The sequence below is a fragment of the Nelumbo lutea genome, chromosome 3 (genome assembly GCF_056320005.1).
Source record: "Nelumbo lutea isolate HS-2025 chromosome 3, American lotus-T2T, whole genome shotgun sequence".
Classification (NCBI taxonomy): Eukaryota; Viridiplantae; Streptophyta; class Magnoliopsida; order Proteales; family Nelumbonaceae; genus Nelumbo; species Nelumbo lutea.
The window spans coordinates 115,737,102-115,757,759 of NC_142686.1; the positions used below are offsets into that span (position 1 = coordinate 115,737,102).

The 20,658-nt window shown below is 32.5% G+C and overlaps 1 protein-coding gene across 5 annotated transcripts in view; it reads left to right on the forward strand.

Annotated features, from left to right (window-relative positions):
• The first annotated feature begins 8,465 nt into the window (after window positions 1-8,465).
• LOC148867861 (Transducin family protein / WD-40 repeat family protein) overlaps window positions 8,466-20,658 on the forward strand; it is a 42,197-nt gene continuing 30,004 nt past the window's right edge. For 2 of the 5 annotated variants that reach the window (XM_088981669.1, XM_088981671.1), the window contains exons 1-6: window positions 8,474-8,709; window positions 15,509-15,801; window positions 15,916-16,033; window positions 17,282-17,364; window positions 19,581-19,804; window positions 19,915-20,047. In XM_088981669.1, the coding sequence (XP_088837795.1) occupies window positions 8,589-8,709; window positions 15,509-15,801; window positions 15,916-16,033; window positions 17,282-17,364; window positions 19,581-19,804; window positions 19,915-20,047 (972 nt within the window). In that variant the 5' untranslated portion in view covers window positions 8,474-8,588. Of the gene's footprint in view, window positions 8,710-15,508; window positions 15,802-15,912; window positions 16,034-17,281; window positions 17,365-19,580; window positions 19,805-19,914; window positions 20,048-20,658 lie in introns of those variants that run through there. The other 3 variants (XM_088981670.1, XR_016110930.1, XM_088981672.1) reach the window with 3 other exon arrangements.

Here is a 20,658-nt window from a genome sequence, read left to right on the forward strand (position 1 = left end):
TCTCTAATAAATAACAATAGTTTAATCTCCAATAATTATTGAAAATTTATAGCGAAAACACACAATTATTAAAAATATATTAATAATATATATATATATATATATATATATATATATAATTACAAAAAATATGATATGTACTAAAAATATATTAACTTTCTCAATAAATAGTATAATCTCAAATAATAGTTTAATCTCTAATAAATAATAATCAATAAGTTATAACAAAAATGCAATAAATACAATAAATTAAATTTAAAATTTAAATAATAGTAGTTTATTCTCCAATAATTATTGAAAGTTTTCTATTAAATAACAAAACAAAATAAGTTTATACATAATCATTCAAAATACATTTTAAAATTATTATTAATAAATATTAATTTTTTTGAAAGTCATTTTCTTGAGTTATTACTTGATATAAGTGAAATTAGTTATTTACAATATTATGTAAAAATATTAAATTATTATTAATTTCTATATTATGTTATAATTATTTTTCTACTTTTCATATTTTTTTAAATTTATTACATAATTTCTTTATTTTAACTATTTAAAATCTAGTTATGTTAAATAGTTAAATATTTTAACAATTTAAAATATTTAGTTATTTAAATACTTAAATAATATGTAAAATATTTAAATTTTCAATGTTATTTTGTATTGAATTTAATTATCTATAAAATCCTAATTTATATTATTATTACACAATTTCATCATTAATTTTGTAATATATTAAATTATTCTTAATGTCAATATTATGTTATAATTATTTTTCTACTTTGAATAAATTTTTTAAATTTATTACATAATTTCGTTATTTTAACTATTTAAAATCTAATTATGATAAATATTTAATTATTTAAATATTTAAATAATCTATAACATATTAATTTTTTTTTGTTATTTGAATTATATTTATTTAAAGCTATTACATATTATTAAATATTTTAAAAACATTTAAATTGGTAATCTAGAAAAACGTAATTTAAATTGTTAGTACATAATTTTGTGATATATTTTGTATAAATTTAAAATTATTTTTTGTATTTTTAATAAATATTTTAAATTTATTACATAATTTTGTTAGAATATTTAAATAATTATTAATTTTTTAATCCAAATTATTTAGATAGATATAAATAGAAAGTAGGGGACACTATAAATTGGAATTAGAGATAATTTAGGAAAGAAACTCTCTGCTAAATTAGAGATCATTTTGGAGATAAATAGGAATTAGAGTTAATTTAGAAGATAAATAGGAATTAGATATAATTTTGGAGAAAGTGGGGAAGGTAGTTTAGGAGAAATTTTAAGAGAAGAGATTATTTAGGGTATTTGGAAAGTGCATCTCATTGGTCCTTTAAAAAATGACATGGAATAATAAAAAATAAAAAATGAGAAAAAATGAGAAAATTTCTTGACTGCTTTGTTTTAATAAATAGATAGATAGATAGATGGCTTGTAGCAAGGGGTTATCATTTCAACCCGGGCCCACATCAGGCCCGTAAATTTTAAGTCTGGGCTTGGGCTTAATACTTTAAGCCCTGACCTGCATATATTTAAACTTACACATTTTTTGTATTATGTATGCATATGTGTAAATGTTATTTTACATTAGATTATATATTTTATATATAAATATTATAGCATGATTGTATAATTTATATTATGTGTAATATTTTATATTATATAATGTATAAAACAATTTTATATGCATGTTATGTCATTTAATATAAAATATTATAGATATGTAATGTTTTATATAAGAAAGACATTGGCCCAAAATCAGGCCCGGCCCGGCTCAGGCCCATATAGACCTGGGCTAGGGCTTATGTTTCAAGCCCAGAACCCCGGACCTGGGCCTAAGCTATAGCCCTTACCATAAGTGCAAAGCCCGGCCCGTGATCACTCATACTTATAGCATGGTTTTAAAGACCAGGTTAGATGGTCATACTGGTTTACCTAGGAACCAGTCATGTAACTAGTTTTGTTTCATCCTAAAACTACTCTTATGAACCAAAAACCGTTGATATGGTCAATGACCCACTAATTCAAGTGATTGAAACATCAACCCATCGATCCAAGCAACAGTTTTTTATTTATTTATTTTAAATAAGAACAAATTATCCAATTGAACTGAATAGTCAAACCATTTGACCTACAACTAGTGGCTAAAGCGGTTACGTATCCGATCCAAATTTTAAAAATTAGCATCAATTCTGACACCTATCCAATTCTGACACCTATCCAACTATAATTTACGCCATTAAATTCTGGAACGTCATTTTCCCAATTTTAAAACCTTCGGTTGTAGGTTTGACCGGTAGGAATCCGAATTCACTCTCCTTGTGTTAATTTGCATCTCCATCACACCAACAATAACACCATCTAATACTGGGATTCCGTTTCCCTGATGCTTTTGTCAGAATAGTGCAGTCGGAGGTAATGAAAGCTCATTATTTGTACTCACTTTATAATAAAATAAATGATAGTTAATCTTAGCCGACAAGGCAATAGGATATAGATCATACGGAAGTAGCTAAAACAGTAATGATTTCCATGAATGAAGGGCTAAGCTCGTACCGGGAAAGAGTTATTGGGCACCTCGTTTTGGTATATATATATATATATATATATTTATTTTGTATGTAGCATCGCTGGTTAACATATTCTGGAAAAGAATAGGAGAATGAAGCAACCATTTTACCAGCTTGAAAGTAATAGATATTGCAGAAAAAAGTGTTAGATATATTGCCATGGTTAATTAATGAGTCTAACCCAGATTAGGTTTGGATAGAATAATGGCTAATGTCAAAAAAAAAAAAAAAAACTGGCCCGTGTTCTTAGACCCAAGCTTTTGCCTTTGAAATTTTTGCATTTTAGGCTGTGTTTGGAAGGACTACAAATATAAATATGTACAACATAAATATATACAAAATACAAGATTTTATATTATTTTGTATGTATTTGTATTGTACATATTTGCATTTATACTCTTTTCAAATTGAGCCTTAGATTTCCATTTATTTGCAGTGTGATTTTCATAATATAGAATATGATTTATACTTAATATGACAAGTAAGGCTCAAAGTATTGGAAACACAAAAACAAAGTATCATAAAAAGAAGTTTTAACAGATGCACTGATATGCTTTTGAATATGTATGAAAGGGCAGAAATTGTAATTAAAATAATACTATTAAGTGCATTCAATTATCTCTCATTATGCCTCACATTTAAGTTATTAAATAAATCACATTCTCTCTCATTAAATCCAACATTTATACTTTTGTTTATCATCATTAAATTCCACCAATAAATCCATACACAATAATTATTAATAGAATGAAACTTTATATTTTTAAAATAAACATAGAAATGAAAACATATTTTTCATCTAGGTGGTGGGTAATTAGTTCAGCCATTTGGGTCAAATGGATAATTCCATGATGTCATAAATAAATAATACAACTTTAGAAATATAAAAAATACTTTTGTTTATCATCATTAAATTCCACTAATAAATCTATACACAATAATTATTAATAGAGTGAAGTTTTATATTTTAAAATAAATCTAGAAATTAAATCATATTTTCCATTTAGGTCATGGGTAAGTACTTCAACCATTTGTGTCAATTGGATAATTTCATGATGTCATAAATAAACAATACAATTTAAAAAATAGAAAAAAATATAGAAAAAATACATTTTGAAAAAAAAATGGACGTGTTGCTATTATTATATATTTGTAATATTAAAAAATAACTATGATAAAATAGACATAATTTTATTAATGATGGACATCAAATATACAACTTAAAACCGATGGGAAATAAAACCATCTTCCTTTCTAGGGGGTGGGTTAGCGATTCAACCTTTCAGTTCAAATAGGCTAACCCATGATGTATAATTAAAAGTAATTTTTTTAAAATAGGATAGTACAAAAAAATATGAAACAATTTTGTGCACAACTATAATATTATAAACAAAAAAGTATGATAAATAATAATTATTTTATCAATGATATAAATGAAATGCAAAATTTAAAACAACTTTGAAAATGAAACAATTTCCATATCTAGATGGTAGGTAGGTCAATGATCTAACATTCCGAGTCAAATGGGTAAATCTATGATGCATAACCTCAAAAAAATATAAGCTTTGCATAAAGCATTTTGATACAATTCTATTGTTATATATTCATCATATTAAACAAAAAAAATATAAAAATAACAATTACTTTTATCGATGATACAAATGGAATTCATGATTTAAAATTAACCAAAAAAAAAGCAAAATGGTTTTTCAATCCAAGTGGTGGGTTAGTGGTTAAACTATCAATGTCAAATGGATTTTATTATTAAATAATAAAATACATAAAATTATAGAGAATGTATAAATTTTTCGGTAATTTTGGGTACATTCTATAATATTATATATTCATCATATAAAAAAGTGTGATTAATGATAATTATTTTTATTAATGTAGAAGTAGTGGGATAAAAATTAGGTAAAAAATAAAGAGCATTAATATCTAACACATGACCCGACTAACCATTTCAGATCAGATTTGAATTAGGGTATATTCAAATATGATCTAATCCAAAGATTCGACCGGGTTTCATAAATATTGATTTGAATCCAAATCCAATCAAGATGTCAAATATTCAAATATGATACAATCTAATTTATTTTTTAAGTAATAAATTATTAAAAGAAAAATAAAAATATAATAGTTGAAATAAAAAAACAAAAAAAAAAGTATTTTTTCAACTATTTTCATCATATAAAAAGTTTACAAAAATGCAATATAAATAACACATTTATAAAAAAATAATAAATAACATATATATTATATATAAATAATATATACTATATATATAAATAATTGATTTGACCACAATATTAAAAACCAATGTTCAAACAATATATTGGAATTGCATTTCCTCTTGGTAGATAAGTAATTTTTATTGTCTCATAAATTAAATAATAAAAAATAAAAATATAGAATTTTTTTATAAATTTTATAAAAAATCTAAACATACATTAATATTATATATTCTTCGTATTAAACAAAAATATGCTTGAAAAAATGAGAATTATTATTAGTAAAAATAGAAGTGGCTAAAATACAAAGAAAATAATTAATTAAATGTCTTAATCATAGTCTATTTTCTTGGTTAAATAGGTTAATGGTTTAACTAATAAGTTCATTTGGTTGCTGATTATTATCATCATCATTATTTGATATTGCCACGTGCAAAAATAAATGCGAAAATAAGGTTTACTTTTATTGATAATGAAAATGTAATACATGATTTAAAATCAACCGAAAAAGAAAAATTGGTTTTTCCATCCAAATGGTGGGTTAGTAGTTCAAGTATCAATGTTAAATGGATCAACACATGATATTATTATTAAATAATAAAATACATAAAATTTTAGAAAATGTATAAATTTGTAGATAATTGTGGATACATTATATAATATTATATATTCATCATATAAAAAAGTTTGATTAATGAGATTTATTTTCATTAATGATAGAAATGGGATAAAAATTATGATAAAAAATACAAAGCATTAATGTCTAACACATGACCTCACTAACCATGTCAAATGGACCAATGATTTAATTAGATAGATCATTGTAGGCAAATGGTTTGGTAGGGATGCAAACAAATCGGATTTGAATCAGGGTATATTCAAATTCGATTCAATTCAAAGATTTGATCAGATCTCATAAATATTGATTTGAATCTGAATCCGATCAAGATGTTGGATATTTGAATATGATACAATCCAATTTAATTTTAAAAAATAAATTATTAAAAGGAAAAGAAAGTATAATAGTTAAAATAAATAAAAACAAAAATATAAGTATTTTTTTCAACTATTTTCATCATATAAAAAGTTTACAAAATGTAGTATAAATAACATATTTATAAATAAATAATAAATAACAAATATATTATATATAAATAATTGACTTGACCACAACACTAAAAACTAATATTCAAACAACATATTGAAATTGCATTTCCTCTTGGTAAATAAGTAATTTTTATTATCTCATAAATTAAATAATAATTAATAATTAATAAAAAAATATATTTTTTATAAATTTGATAGAAAATTTGGAATATGAATTAATATTATATATTCTTTATATTAAACAAAAATATGTTTGAAAGATAATAATTATTGTTAGTAAAGATAGCAATGGCTAAAATACAAATAAAAAATGAATTAATGTATTAATCATAGTCCATTTTCTTGGTTAAATAGGTTAATGGTTCAACCAGTAAGGTCATTTTGTTGCTAATTATTATCATCACCATCATTTGATATTGTCATGTGTAACATGTGTACACTTTTACTAGTAAATATAAAGTTGTATATACTTTGGACTGTTTGGCTCATAAACCGTCTATATGTATGCAACATTTACATATATACACATATATATGTATAAATGTATATAATTGGGCCAAGCTCGGGTCGGGTTCAGGCTACTTAAGGGCTAGGCCCGCCCAAGCTCGGCCTGGAAAAAAAAATAAAAACTGACTTCTTGGGCTCGAGCCCAACACGAGGACAAAAAATCCAAGCCCAGCCCATGTAAAATTTCGGGTTGGGCTGGTTCGGGCTCAGGGTGGGCTTGCCCAAGATGCACCCATACCAAAAACCATTGAATTGGTCAGTGACCGGCTGACTTGGGTGGTCAATGGACCTGTTCATGGGCCGGGCCGGTCTCGGGTTGGGCTTTCACTCAATATTAACAAATTTTTCTAAGGCCCGAGCTCGAGCCTGACCCGACCATCGAGCCTACAACTTGGGCTCGAGCCCGACCCTCATAAAAAGCCCGAAGCCCGATCCTGGGCCCGAGCTCGAAATTTAGCCCATACTGTTACTATTGCTGAAGTGACTGAATAGAGAGAGAGAGAGAGAGAGAGAGAGAGAGAGAGAGAGAGAGAGAGAGAGAGAGAGAGAGAGAGAGAGAGATTATAAAGAAAAGAATAAAAAATGTATATATTAAATTATAAATATATATTTCAATAAATATTATATTATTTATATATTATATATTTTATAGAATATATAATGCTGAGTCGGGCTGGGCCAGGCTCGGGTCAAGATTTTTTGACAAATACCGAGCCTGGCCCAAAACACAGTTGGGCTTACTGTGTTAGGCCTGAGGTCAAGCCTGCGGCTCTAATTACATGACCAAGCCCGACCGAGGTGCAGGCCGGGCCATCGGGCTACCCGGCCCATGAACAGGTCTAGTGGTCAAACCGTTAACCTGTTTAATGGTTTTGGTCATTTTTTATTTTTTATTTTTTTGTTTCATTGGAATGGACCATATGTTCGAACTGAATGGTAAACCATCAACCCGAAAAATCAGTGGCCTAAACGGTTCCGATTCTGGATTGGTTTTTTAAGCCTTGTGATTTATGAATGTTGAAAAATGATACAAGAACTGAAATATGAATTAATATAGGTTGTGTTAGTATTTATAGATTTTACTAAGTCAATTTTTTATGTTTAGCGACAAAAATTTATTAGGAAGAGAAAAACCAAAAAATTCCCAATATAATGCGTAAGTGTAGGAGATCCAAACTTACTTTCCTCAATTTGCACACATAGTTGATGGATTAAAATTCCGTTTGGGGATCCAAGTTTTCTTGAAGCAGGATCTTAGGGGGCATTGGGGGGGGGGGGGCATTTGTAAGCCTCGAACAAATAAGCTAATTGGAGAGCTTTTGCTATATTTCTAAACAATAAAGCAGGAAATATTGTACAGACCAATAAGGATATCTCATCCAGTACTTATCATTATCATTTGAACTTTTCCTAACTATATTAGTTGGCTATATGATTCTTGTTTGGCCATTCCATTTTTGTTTAGTGCCATGTTAATTGCTATTTTTTGGTATTTTATTCATTATTAAATTAATTCTTATTATTTTTACCCAAGTCCTTAATTTGTCTCTAGCTCCTCTACTTTTTTAGGCCTTGTATTTAGATAAATGCATTTATTCGAGTAAATTTAACTTCAAAAAATGTTATCCGATTAATTACATTTGCCCATACCTCCGTGAACCTCTCTTTCATCGGATCTTCAAGTGAACCCGGTTCATTATTTACAACAAAACAAAATTTAAGGGGTGAAAATTAAAGTTTTTTCCTGCAAAATTTCAGTTTAAAAAATTTTACGTCTTTTTGGTGAAAGAAACGCAGCCTAAGGTTTTGTATGGATTGATGGTAAATAAGAAAGAAATGGACGGTTGAGAGGAAGTTATTAAGAAAGTTGAAAAAAATTCCTTTGTCTTCCATCAATTTTCTGTATCTCTTTTATTTTCTTTCAAACCAAACATAACTGTGGGGGCTAAGCCCGCCTGCTTGCCTGGGCTTCTCAATTGTTAAAAACCACCATGGGCTTGAATTGGGCTTATTAGGGATACTGGGAGCCACTGAGTCAGAGGGAGAGTCTGATTTATGAAGGCAAATCAACCTACTAATTTAACTCAAACGCAAAACAGCGGAGACATCAGACAGACACGGAGACGGAGTCGGAGACGAAGCCATGGCGGAGCAGGAGCTGAGTAAATGGCGTCTGGAGAGCCGCCAATACCTGGGAGAGATTTCAGCTCTCTGTTTTCTCCACCTACCTCCCCAACTCTGTTCCCTTCCTTTTATTCTCGCTGGTAAGGAGTATTATCCCGTCAGTAGCCCCTCTGTCCCCCCCTCTTCACTTGATACTGCAGCAGGAATTTTTATTTCGAATTAGCTGAGTATGTTTATTTTCCTGGATTTGCTTTCGTTTACTTTTCTCCTTAATATGCTTCCTTCCTTTCCTCATGGTCTCCTGAATTCGAGAATGGAACTTGTGGAGATGCAAATACGAATATATCTGTGTATCATAACACTAGTGATATGATTATAGGTTATAAAGGACATAATTTTAATCAGGCAGACCAAGAGTGACGAAGGGACGCGCTAAATGTGCTCCATGCTTTTAGTTAACTCCTCTGCCTTCAGAAGGTGGGCCGGGTACCGTCCCTATTATCAATGGTGGCACCAAATTGGCGTCCTTCAATAGCATTTTTCAGGAGTTTGCTACTCATTGATCTCGCAATGAATTGAGCAAACCATTTTTTATTTTTTATTTTTTGGGAACTAGAACTTGGTAGCTAGCATTATTGGACTTCATGAAGTGAAAGAGAATTTAATCATAGTTAATTTCAACAAGAATTCAAATGGAAGTTGTTGGTTTCTATGAAAAAATGGTCCATGTTCATATTTTCAAATTAGGGAGCAGACTACTATAAGACAATGCTTAGATCAGAAAAAGTACCATTACAGTCATGGAGTCGTGGCACATTAAGTTATTGAAAACAATGTTTATCCTGTTATTTATATCCTGTCTTTTTCCTCCAGAAGATTTGTTGGGAATGTGGAGGATATAAGGAGAATTGCTTAGTTACACAATGGTTGTACATACATATGTGGTTGCAAACGCTATGCTGACAAAGAGGGGAACAAATATAACAAGAATACAGCATTGAATTGTTGAAGAATATCAAGAACATTGGCTAGGTAAATGGTTTGTGTCGTTGCTGCAAACTGGTTGATGGTATATTCAATGAGAGAGAGTTCTGCTGTTTTGAAAATACTCTGAGGTTAATCAGAAGGTCAGAACTTTAGGCAAGGAAAAAGATAAAAAAAGAGTGGAAAAAATCACTATAAAATATTTGCCTCAAACTGGTCTGCTAACCATAAAGTGAAAGAAAATACTGTATATTGTATAAAAAACATGAAGAAACATTTTGACAAATAACTGGTGGTGGTCTAGTGGAATCATGTCAATGAAGGTCTCCTTTTCTTTATGTAGCCGTGCTACAATTTAGTTGAAGACTTGAAGTTTTGTCAAATTTAGGATCCTACCAAGCAGTTTCTTCAAAGCAGATCTGAATTGGAAAGTCCTAAGGGGTAGGATTTAAATCGAATCAGGATTCAAGCCGTAAATCATAAGATTCAATCTAAGTCTTTGAATGAATTATTAAAATATTATAAAAGACATAAAATTAAAAATAGAATAATCAATTATACAATGAGTTTCACGGATAATCATTAAGTAATAATAAAATAAGGAGCATTTCCACTCTACATGTCTGTGCCAAATCAAGAAAAATGATGTCGTTGCCAAATTCAGTTATTCTTATTCATATCATGTATCATAATGTGAAGTCATAGATAAAAAAATCATTACTAATGACCCAAAAAATCAACCTAAGCTTGAAAAAACTAATGACCTAAAAAAAGTAGCCATGAATTCTGTATATTGCTCAATGCCCATGACCAACCTAAGCTTTACAAAAATAAATTCTGACCTAAAAAAGATTGGTCATGAGTTCTGTATATTGCTCAATGCCCATGAAACTGAAATTCAACTTTGATAGGTGCACTGTTGGCAACCTGGGTCCATCGGGTATAGGCGGTGTGGTAAGAGACCATCTGGGGAATCTTATAATGAGCTTTGTAGGACTAATTGGTGTAGAGAACTCTTTAAAGGCTGAGATCATTGCCTTATAAAAGGATTAAACTTAGCGCAATCTCAAGGATGGTCAGATCTGATGATTGAAGGAGGCTGTAAGGTGGTCCTGGGGTACCTGGAGAACTAAGATGAGGAGCCTTGGGGGCTGCTGCAGATGATCAGAGGAGCCATTCTTTGGCAGCCAATCTGAGTTGTTTGTTCAGATGGATCCCTTTTTCAACTAACTCTGTAGTTGATGCTTTAATTAAATCTGGAGTGAATAGGGAACAATTTTTTGTAGGGAATTCTAGGGCCTGGTATTGATGTAAATCTGTCTTAAATGGTTTCTGCTTATTGACAGCATATGCTGCTTGTACAGTTTCTGTGTGTCCTTTTGGATACTCTATTTTTTAATGCAAATTTTCATTCTTGATCATAAAAAAATTATATTGCTCAATGTCTAACCTGAAATATGGACAAGCTCATGTATACAAATCAAAATGCAAAGTGGTAAACACCAAGACTCACTCAAGTCTTCTTCTTCACCCAAAGTCATTCTCATTATTATTATTATTATTTTTTAATTTCAAGGGGAAAATCTTCTTCTCCTTCACTCTTTGATGATGATATGGAAATGTATTGTCGTATTCCTCTTTAAGAGGTAAAACAAGTTCTTTTCTAAATTAACTACTTAATTAAAACATTAATGAAATAAAAGGGGACTCCTAACATACACTGCTGTTTCTTCAGATTTTTTTTTGATGCCTAAACCTTCAACATATTGGAAGCACTCATTTAGATCAAGTCATGCTGCATCCTCAGGAAAAACTGGATATTCCTCTCTATGGTCCATTTATCATCAAACTCCATAAACATATCAGACCATATGTCTTATTCATTCTTTTCTTATGTCATTGCTTGAGTTGTAAGCTGTATTGGACACAGACAAGATTGTTAAACCTCTTTTGCTTCAACCTATTCCTTTTCTTTGAGTGTATCTAATTACAAGTATATATTTCTATCAATTACTATGTCCCTACTTTTGTAGTTAACATTTTGTAAATCAAGATTAAAAAGCATAATTAAAACATGCTCCAGTTACGCTCATATCAAGAAGAGCTACATGTGAGGCTTAATATCCATATTGAATAGCTCTGAAAATTTAGAACACCATCCCTATAGGTATCCCGCTAAAAGGTATAGTGCAATGTGTACTTGTAATGATGGGCAAATCAATTTAATATGACAACTTAAATATCAAAGAAAAAATTAGGATTTAAAATTAATAATTGGTTACCGAGCTGTTTCGTTTTCCTTGTTATCTTTGTTGTACCCCATCCAATAAGCCTCCTCTTTTGAACAAGGCCATTTGCTCACATTCTTCACCTTATCTTTTGAAGATAGCACCATACTCTCAAAACAGTCCAACAGTCAGTCCTTTTTTTACTTAAATGTCAGCCTTGAAATTGTGATCATATTGAATGTATGGGTTCAATAAATAACCCACCACATGTAGAGTCATATGTAATTTAAGTTCCAGATAGGGCGGTCATTGGGTCAGATTTGGGTTTGATCCAGCCACATTTGAGTTCAACCTGACTATCAAGCCTTATACATATAGAGCAATTACTCTTTGACTTGTTGGATAAATTTATCATTATCATCATCATCATCATGATCTAAGCCTTGTGCCAACCATATTGGGTCAACTACATGAATCCTGTTTTGCCGTAGTTCTGTTCAGTGCCATATCTACTTTTAGATTATGATCCCTTAAATCATTTCTTATTACCTCAATTTTTCCCATAAATCTTCTACCTAGAGTTGTAAATTGGGCTGTGCTGCCCACGGCTCAACGCGATTTTGTATTGGCATGGCACAACAGCATGTGGGCCATGCCAGGCACGGTATGATCATGTGGTCCGTGCTGGGCCAGGGGTTTCAATTCCATGGTCCAGCATTGCACGACACGATTGTGCGTGTTGTGCCACCTGTTGCCCATGTGCCGGCACGACCCAACCCGCAGCACAACACAGAATGGCCTGATCCGTAGGCCCGCAATGGGCCAAGTGCAGTTTGTTTGAGAAAACTAGCCATTAGGGCTGGCCCTTGGGGGACCCCCAAATGGCTACTTTAATATTTTTAGGGGTTTTTATAGAAATACCCCTCAATCAACAACTATAAGCCTATAAATAGCTTTATAGGTGGTATTTTGGCTTTAGGGGGAAGAAAAAGACAATAATGCCTCTCCAACAACTATATCCTATACAACTACTTTGGGACTTTGGGGGCATTCGGGTAAAGTGATAAATGACTTTATAATAAATACCCCTCCCAACAATTAAAAAACAACTAGTTTTTAGGGTATTTTGGGCAAATGAATTATTTTCAATTCCTATAAATAGCCTTATCCTCCACCATTCTCATCACACCAATTTAACAATTCTGAATTCTCTTCTCAATTCTTTATTCTCATTATCTCATACTCTCTTAACCTCTCATCTCATACTATCATAGTGTCATACACTTAGCAATTTAAGAGGCTCTGGCCTTTTGAGGCTTCCACTGTTAAAATCAAGTTGAGATTCTGAACTAGTAATCCAACCACAACCATCTGGGTAAGTGCAATTAAATTAATTTTTAGTTTTTTAGAATTAAAAAAAGGCCGACTCCTCCTCCTGAAACCAATTCCCCAATAGTAAGTTCCCTAGCTCAATTTGGAAAGTATTTAAAATAGAGGAGGTTGAGGGGAAGGGAAAAAGAGTCGTTTGTCAAAAATGTAGGATTGACTTTAGCTTTAGTAGCAAGGGTGGTATTGGCCACTTGGGCAGACATTTTCTCTTCCATGAGAAACAAGAAAAAGATATCTACTTTAAAGATTTGCTGGATGTTGAGGATAAATTACAAGACAAAGAAGGGCATAACACTACCACACCTGATGAAGCAGATGATTGAAGTCAAGGAAATGGAGTAGTTTTTTAAATTTTATTTAAATTATTTGTTATTTTTTCAACAATGTAATTTTTATATTTTAAATGAAATAAAATTTCTATTTTTCCCAATTTGTTGTCCATTTTGTATTTTGGTAAGTATTTTTTTTCATTTATTTGTTAGAATTTTTTTTTCAATTTGTTTCCAAAGGAAAATCAAGCATTTTAGTTTTACTTAGCAAAAACTTAAAAAAATTAAAATGTCAAAAAAAACAACAAAAAAGGTTTGGGCCTTTTTGGTCCGATTCGACCTAGGCCCAAGGCCCAACCCAAGTCCACAACACAACTTGCAACCCGCCTGGCCCAGACTTGCAGCATGGCTCAGGCCCGCGCGGGCTCAGGCCATGGGCCATGCCAGGTCAACCCCCCAAAATATCCTAGGGGAGGGAGGCATGGCCTGCGGGTTGGCACCACACGGCCCACACTTTGCGCAGGCCACAAATGGGCCATGTCGGTTCAGCACGGCCCGTTTTACAGCTCTACTTCTACCCCCTTCAACTTGTAATACATCACTTCTTATGGGTGCTGTAGATGGTCTTCTCTAAATATGAAACACTGAATTTATTAATTATTAAACTTTATATGTATACATATATATTTTAATATTACATAAAATTTATTCGGACTTGGAATTTAATTGGATTGGATCTCAGAACTGGTATTGAACTTTCAGAGTCCATTGACAACTCTTGATCCAAATGAACATCAATTATCTTCCAATCTGGCATATATTTCATCTTTACATTGTTCGGTTGTTTTGGCAATGACATGGCTTCTTTTGCTTTATTCATTGTTTCATAAATTCCCCATGGGGGTTTTTCCTCATAATCAACCAAGCAAAGGACCTTAGTTAACATTGATATATTGATAAAAACTATTTGATTTCTTTCTAAAATCTATCATTATCCAAAACAATATACTTGACTTTTGCTCTATCATACTTCTTTGTCATTCTTTAGAAGAAAACATGGTTATACTAGAAGCTAATTTGTAAGAAAACTCTTCATTGTCAAGAAGCAAGTATCAAATCTATAATAGTTGGTTGTAGCAATTCATGTCCCTTAGCATATATCAAGCATTAAACCAAGACAATGGGTTGAACAAAATGACTTAAATAATTTAATTCTCTTTTCCATCAATATTTTTCCAACATTAACATATGCTTGGACCACTCAACAACTGAACCAATAAACTCAAAAAGTCTCAACAGGCAACCTTTTGACCAAGAATTTGACCAGTGTCCTACTGCATATATTAATCCAACCATCTATCATAGTTCTAAATCTTGTCTTAACCTGTTTTTCTTTAAGCTCCTTGGTCATATTTTTTTTTGGATAGGTAACCATAAAGTTCTATTAATTATGAAAAAGATGTACAAGATGTACATACAGCCATTACATCAGGTGGTTACTACCACCTTTCCCATACTATTTAATTTACACTTCATCCAACAACATCTGATTTCTGCCCACCCCTTGTTTTTTGTTTTTTTAATTCATCATCCAAAGAGTTAGCTGATCATTGTACCCATTGAAGTTATTGAAAGTTTCTGATCAACCATCTAAACCTTTTAATTTCATTCCCATAGTTCCACACAACTCCCTCATTATTCAGCAACCACATTATCACCACCTTTGAATCACCTCCAATGATTAATTTATTCCAGTTGAGATCTTTTTCCCTCTGCACACCGCTAACATTTCTTCCTTTAGAGAGTCACTCCAATTGGGCCAGAAAAAATAGCAACAACTTGACCATCTTTATTCCTAATGAGTAATAACACCTCCCACTCCCGAAGGCCTTGGATTTCCCTTGCTGCTTCCATCAAAGTTGAGTTTTATGAAACCGTTTCTCGTTGTGCCCAATTTATTTGAGTTTTGAGTTTCTGAAATCATTTTAAAATGGAAAGTTTTCCAAACTTTAACCTTTTGATATTCAAAGCTTCTACTACTTTCTCATGGTCTTGATCCATGCAAACAGGAACTGGGTCGCAAATACTGCTATATAGTATGGAAGCAGGAAAGCTATTGAATTCATTTAATGTATTTGAAGGTATCCGTGTGCATGGAATTTCCTGTAGCATTCATGATTCTACAGAAGATGGGCCATCCTCAAGACTTGCTTTCAATATTGCTGTATTTGGAGAGAAGAGGATTAAACTATTTAACTTGTTCATTCAGATAGCATCAGTAGAACAATGCCAGTCAGAATTGATTTTAATTCATGTAATGCCAAAATTTAGTCACTGGATTTTGGACATTTGCTTCTTGAAGGTACAAAATTTTTAATACTGCCTTTCCCCTTTTTGGTTGTTATTTAATTATATACTCTGATTACATTCCTTTTCCATAATATTTTGTTCTTTATTGGTGGTGGGTTGTTAGTAGGACAGTATGCTTTCTCAGCATGGTGGTGACAGTCATCTTGCTATAGGACTCGGTGACAATTCTATCTGTATATGGGATATTGCAAATTCCAATGTGGTCCTTGAAGTAAAATGTCCAGGTTTGTTCCACTGAGTCTTAAACAAGAATCTATTTTTCTTTGTTCCAATTGTTTAAGGTCCAGCATCACAAATAAAGCTGAAAAACCAGGCACTGAGTCTGCAAAGGGTAGAATGTAGAATTCCCTTTTACTTCCTAATGCAAATAATTTGTGTCCATAAATGGGAGCCAAACTTCTACTTAAAATATTTGGATGTAAGGTCTTTCTCATAGTACTATTAAAACAATAATGAGTTTCGAGCCGTGTAACAAGGGAAGTGACACAGATATGACATATGAGTTGTTTGAGACAGTTTCTTTGTAACATTTCCACTCATAGCATGCCTGTCAGTAGACTATAAATGGGTCGGATTTGATTGGATTCAACTACATCCAAGTCTGATCCAATTAATGAAAATCTAAATCCAAATTTGATCTGAAATCGGATCTTGTCTAAGGTTTCAGATCCTATCAGATGTTCAGATTAAACTGAGTCTGTTTCACCATCTTTATAATATTATCATGACCATCATCTAAGCCTTGTCCTAACCAAGGTCCAAAATATCAATACACCCCAATACGCTGAAATGTGTGTATCGGGGGGTTGACCAATGTGTGTGCTTCCTTTTAGTCTTTTTTTTTTATAAATTTTACAGGGGGAGGGTGGGGTGGTCTTAGCAAGGCCTACCCCCTGAAAACATTAAATTTTAAAATATTTAATATTTCACGTATTGGGGTGGGGCTGGTATGATACTATCCGATACACCCCAATATGTGATGAAAATTTGAACCTTGGTCTTAACTATATGTGGTCATCTACATGTGTCCTGCTTTTCCATTTCATTCTGTTCAGTGCCATATCCATCATCAAATTTTGGGTGCTTAAATCATTTCTTACTACTTTCATCAAATTCCTTTTTGATTAAGGGAGAGCTAAGAGAGTTTATCTTTCCCTATCTTCATCCTGTACTTCCTTGCTTTCAAATTTATTGACATTATTTCAGTTATTGATAAAAAATGGATGCAATTTTAAAATCTGGATCTGATCTGTTTATGTAAAGGGATCAATCTTCAGAAAATGTGATTCATTGATAGCCCTATCCTTCAGCCAATTTTCAGAAAATGTGTTTCTTTGTTAAATAAGCATTGAGTTTCAATTTGGTTTTTTGCCTCCTGAAATATTTCCAGGCTTAAATAAAAGCATTTACCTAATGTTCTCTTTTTTGCTATATTATCTTCTTCTGACATTTGAATTGTTTTTCAATTGTAGAGAGGTGCCTTCTGTATTCAATGCGTTTATGGGGCAGCAAGCTAGATGCTCTTCATGTGGCATGTGGTACTATATATAATGAGGTGACCTATCTCTTCCTTTGGTTCCTATTTGGAGTTTTCACCTTTCCTGTATTTCTGCAAACTTAGAAGTTTTCACCTTCTATCTAGCTCTGATTAAAAACCATCTGGGGGAAGAGAGTTGTAAGGGTGTGTGGGGTAATCCTGTTCCACCTAGGGTCGAGGCATCTGTGTGGTTGGTGGCTATGGATAGTGTTCTTACTACTAACCATCTGAAGTCAAGAGGCTTTCACATGGCAAACATTTGCCATATGTGCAAAGAAAGTGAGGAAACAGTACTTCATTTGTCCTTGTGCTCAATGGCTGAGGCGTGCTGGAGGTTATTATTCAGAGCTGTTTGGCATGCAGCTGTTCCTCCCTGAGTCTCCGGCGGGAATCTTTTCCAAATGGCCCTCCTACAAGGGCAGCAAAAAATCCAGAATTGTGTGGAGCTGTATTCCTTTTGCTGTGTGTTGGTGAATTTGGAGAGAAAGGAACAGAAGAGTATTGGAGGATAGTCAACGAGAGTTAGAGAAGGTGGTGGAGTCTATTGGAAGGGCTATCTATGGCTGGGTGCTCATCCTTTCAGATTTTGCTCAAAACTCTGTATCAGATTTTGGGTCCTCCTTTTGGAATGCTCTTGAGATCCAAGAATGTTATCTGGATTAGCTTTTTGTAATGCCTGATGGTGTAACCTCTACACCTTGATGTAATTTGTGGTTTTTCTTAATAAATCTTTCTTTTACGTTACTATAAAAAAACTTCATTTTTCCTTATTCACTCAAATCAGCCTTTTTGGTAAAAGAGTTGAACCTCATTTCCAATTTTTAGAAAATGTTTACTTTTATTCAACAAGTGAAGGATGTACAAAAGTAGCCCAGGCTCTAAAAGGCAAATAAGAGAAAAAAGAGCCCACCCAAGAATTACGAAGGCAAAGAGCTAGTGCTATAAAAAAATTCCCTTCCTGATCCAGATTTGGCTAAATAATCTGCAGATTGGTTCAATTCCTTAGAGATCCATCTGAAAGTAGAATGCTGAGTTGCGGGAACCTCTTTTATCTCATTTAGAAGGTTAGCAAGCCTCCATGGACGAGACTCTGCTCTAGATATCCACCCAAACTTGTTCTTAGGTTCACTTTCCACCATGATTGAACTGATCTGAGTGGACTTGGCAATAATTAAGCCCTAAAGAACAGCAGGAACCTCTGCTTCTGAAGCAGTTGTAGCAATAATTGGTTCACTGTAGGCTCAAACTAGAGACCCCTCAAAGGTCAAAACAGCACCCTCAATCCTTACAACCAAGGGCTGATCAGGATTTCTTCTGAAACTACCATCAAACTGCAGAATGAAGGCTGCCTTTGGAATGGGTATGAACGTGGGTCTGAGACAAGGAACATTGGGTGAGAAGTATATGATCTCCAAGAGACTTCTGTCAAGGTCCCCATCACCAAGGGCCTAAATGGATTGGATTCAAATTCGGATTCGGATCCAAATATAAATGAATCAAATTTGGATATGCCTATATCTGATTTGATCCAACCTGTTTGCAGCCCCAAGGGACCAACAACCAGTTGTTGGAAGTAGGATTTTGGTAGTGAAATGCTATTAGGAATGAGAGGCCAGATTTGTTTGTGATATAACAAATTGATATGCTTTCAGAATAGAATCTATACTAGAACCTTGGTGGTCTGTTTGGATGACAAGCAGGGACTGGTATACAACATTTTGTGAGTCCTCTAAGAATGGCTACACAGTAAAAGTCTAATGGGATGGATGGTATTATTCATGTTTATCATTCAATTTCTCCTTTTCTTCTTAGGGTGGGTGGAGCATTCTCATCTTTATTCTTATGAGAAAAATAGATTTTTTTTTTGATAACTGAAAATGATTTCATTAATCAAGAGTAATAAAACTTATGAGAAAAATAGAATTAACCTGTTAGTTAGAGGCATGAATTTGAGCCTACTGGGTGAGGCCATGTAAAACACCCACCACTGCACGAAATCTGTGTCTATGCCATTTATGTACTGTTTTGCAATCTACCTGGTGCTATTTTACATTGTCTTTATTTTTAATCATATTACTAACCATTGCGATATTTACTCATAATGTTGTTTCTGTTTTGCATTTACAGTTGCTTGTGTAATATATCCTAGTGTTAAACCAGGATCTGTTGCATTGAACTTCCAATTTTGATTATTTTAACTATATGATTTATTGAAGCTGAACTGCATTTGGCAGATTATTGTTTGGAAGGTGGTTCCTCAGAACAATGTACCACCATCAAGAAGGTCAATAAAAGATCCCAATGGTTTATGTGGTTCTTTCTGCAATAATGTCCAGCTTCATGATCGACAATATGAAGCTATTTATTTGCATAGACTCACTGGACATGAAGGTTCAATCTTCCACATAGCATGGTCCTCTGATGGATCAAAACTGATATCTGTTTCTGATGATCGTAGGTGGATAATCTGCTTGGCTATTTGTATTTTTGTTATTTTTTTTTTATAAATTTTAAAGAAAGCCAGAGCTTGTTCTATGTAATGTTGTTTTGCTTTTCTAAATGCTGCAGTGCTCGTGTCTGGACACTTAATGCTGAGAGAAAAGATTCCACTGGTACAAGGGGGGTTGGAGATCCCACTTCTACTGATCTCTCACTATTTGGCCACAATGCAAGGGTTTGGGATTGCCATATCTCTGATTCTGTAAGCTTTGATCTCCATTGGAAATTGAAAGTATTTTTTCAACTATACTTCTAATTTGTCTATATATTTCCCAACATTGTTGAAATTTGAGTGTTCATTATTCTTTTTGAAGATTTCTTGAAAATAAGCTGGTAAAGTTGCATAAAATTATATGGTGATATCTTTTTCTGTTCTTTTTTTTCTCTTTTGCCATAATTTGTCTGCATATATACATGCTTTTCTCTTGTGCAAAAAATCAAAATCAGGCATTCCTTCACCATGATATCAATGGATGCTTTTCATTTCATATATGCAGAGATTGGGTTAGCATCAAATGCTTCTCACATTTAGGGCATATGGTCCAAAGCAAAGATGGTAAATTTGCAAAGATATAAGCTCCATATGATTCTACCTAGGTAAATTATTAAGGAGTAATTTAATGAGTAAGATTGAGGTTCACTTATTATCCATTTGGTATTTGTCTCTGTTTGTCTGCAGTGGGTAAATTACAACCGGAGAATGTGTCTGTACGTGGGCCCTACTTGTTTATCCCATATGTGGGTCCCATGTGTTCTGGAGTTAGTATAATATTTATTTGATGAATTCTTTTTGGAAAGTCCTGAGCAATTCTT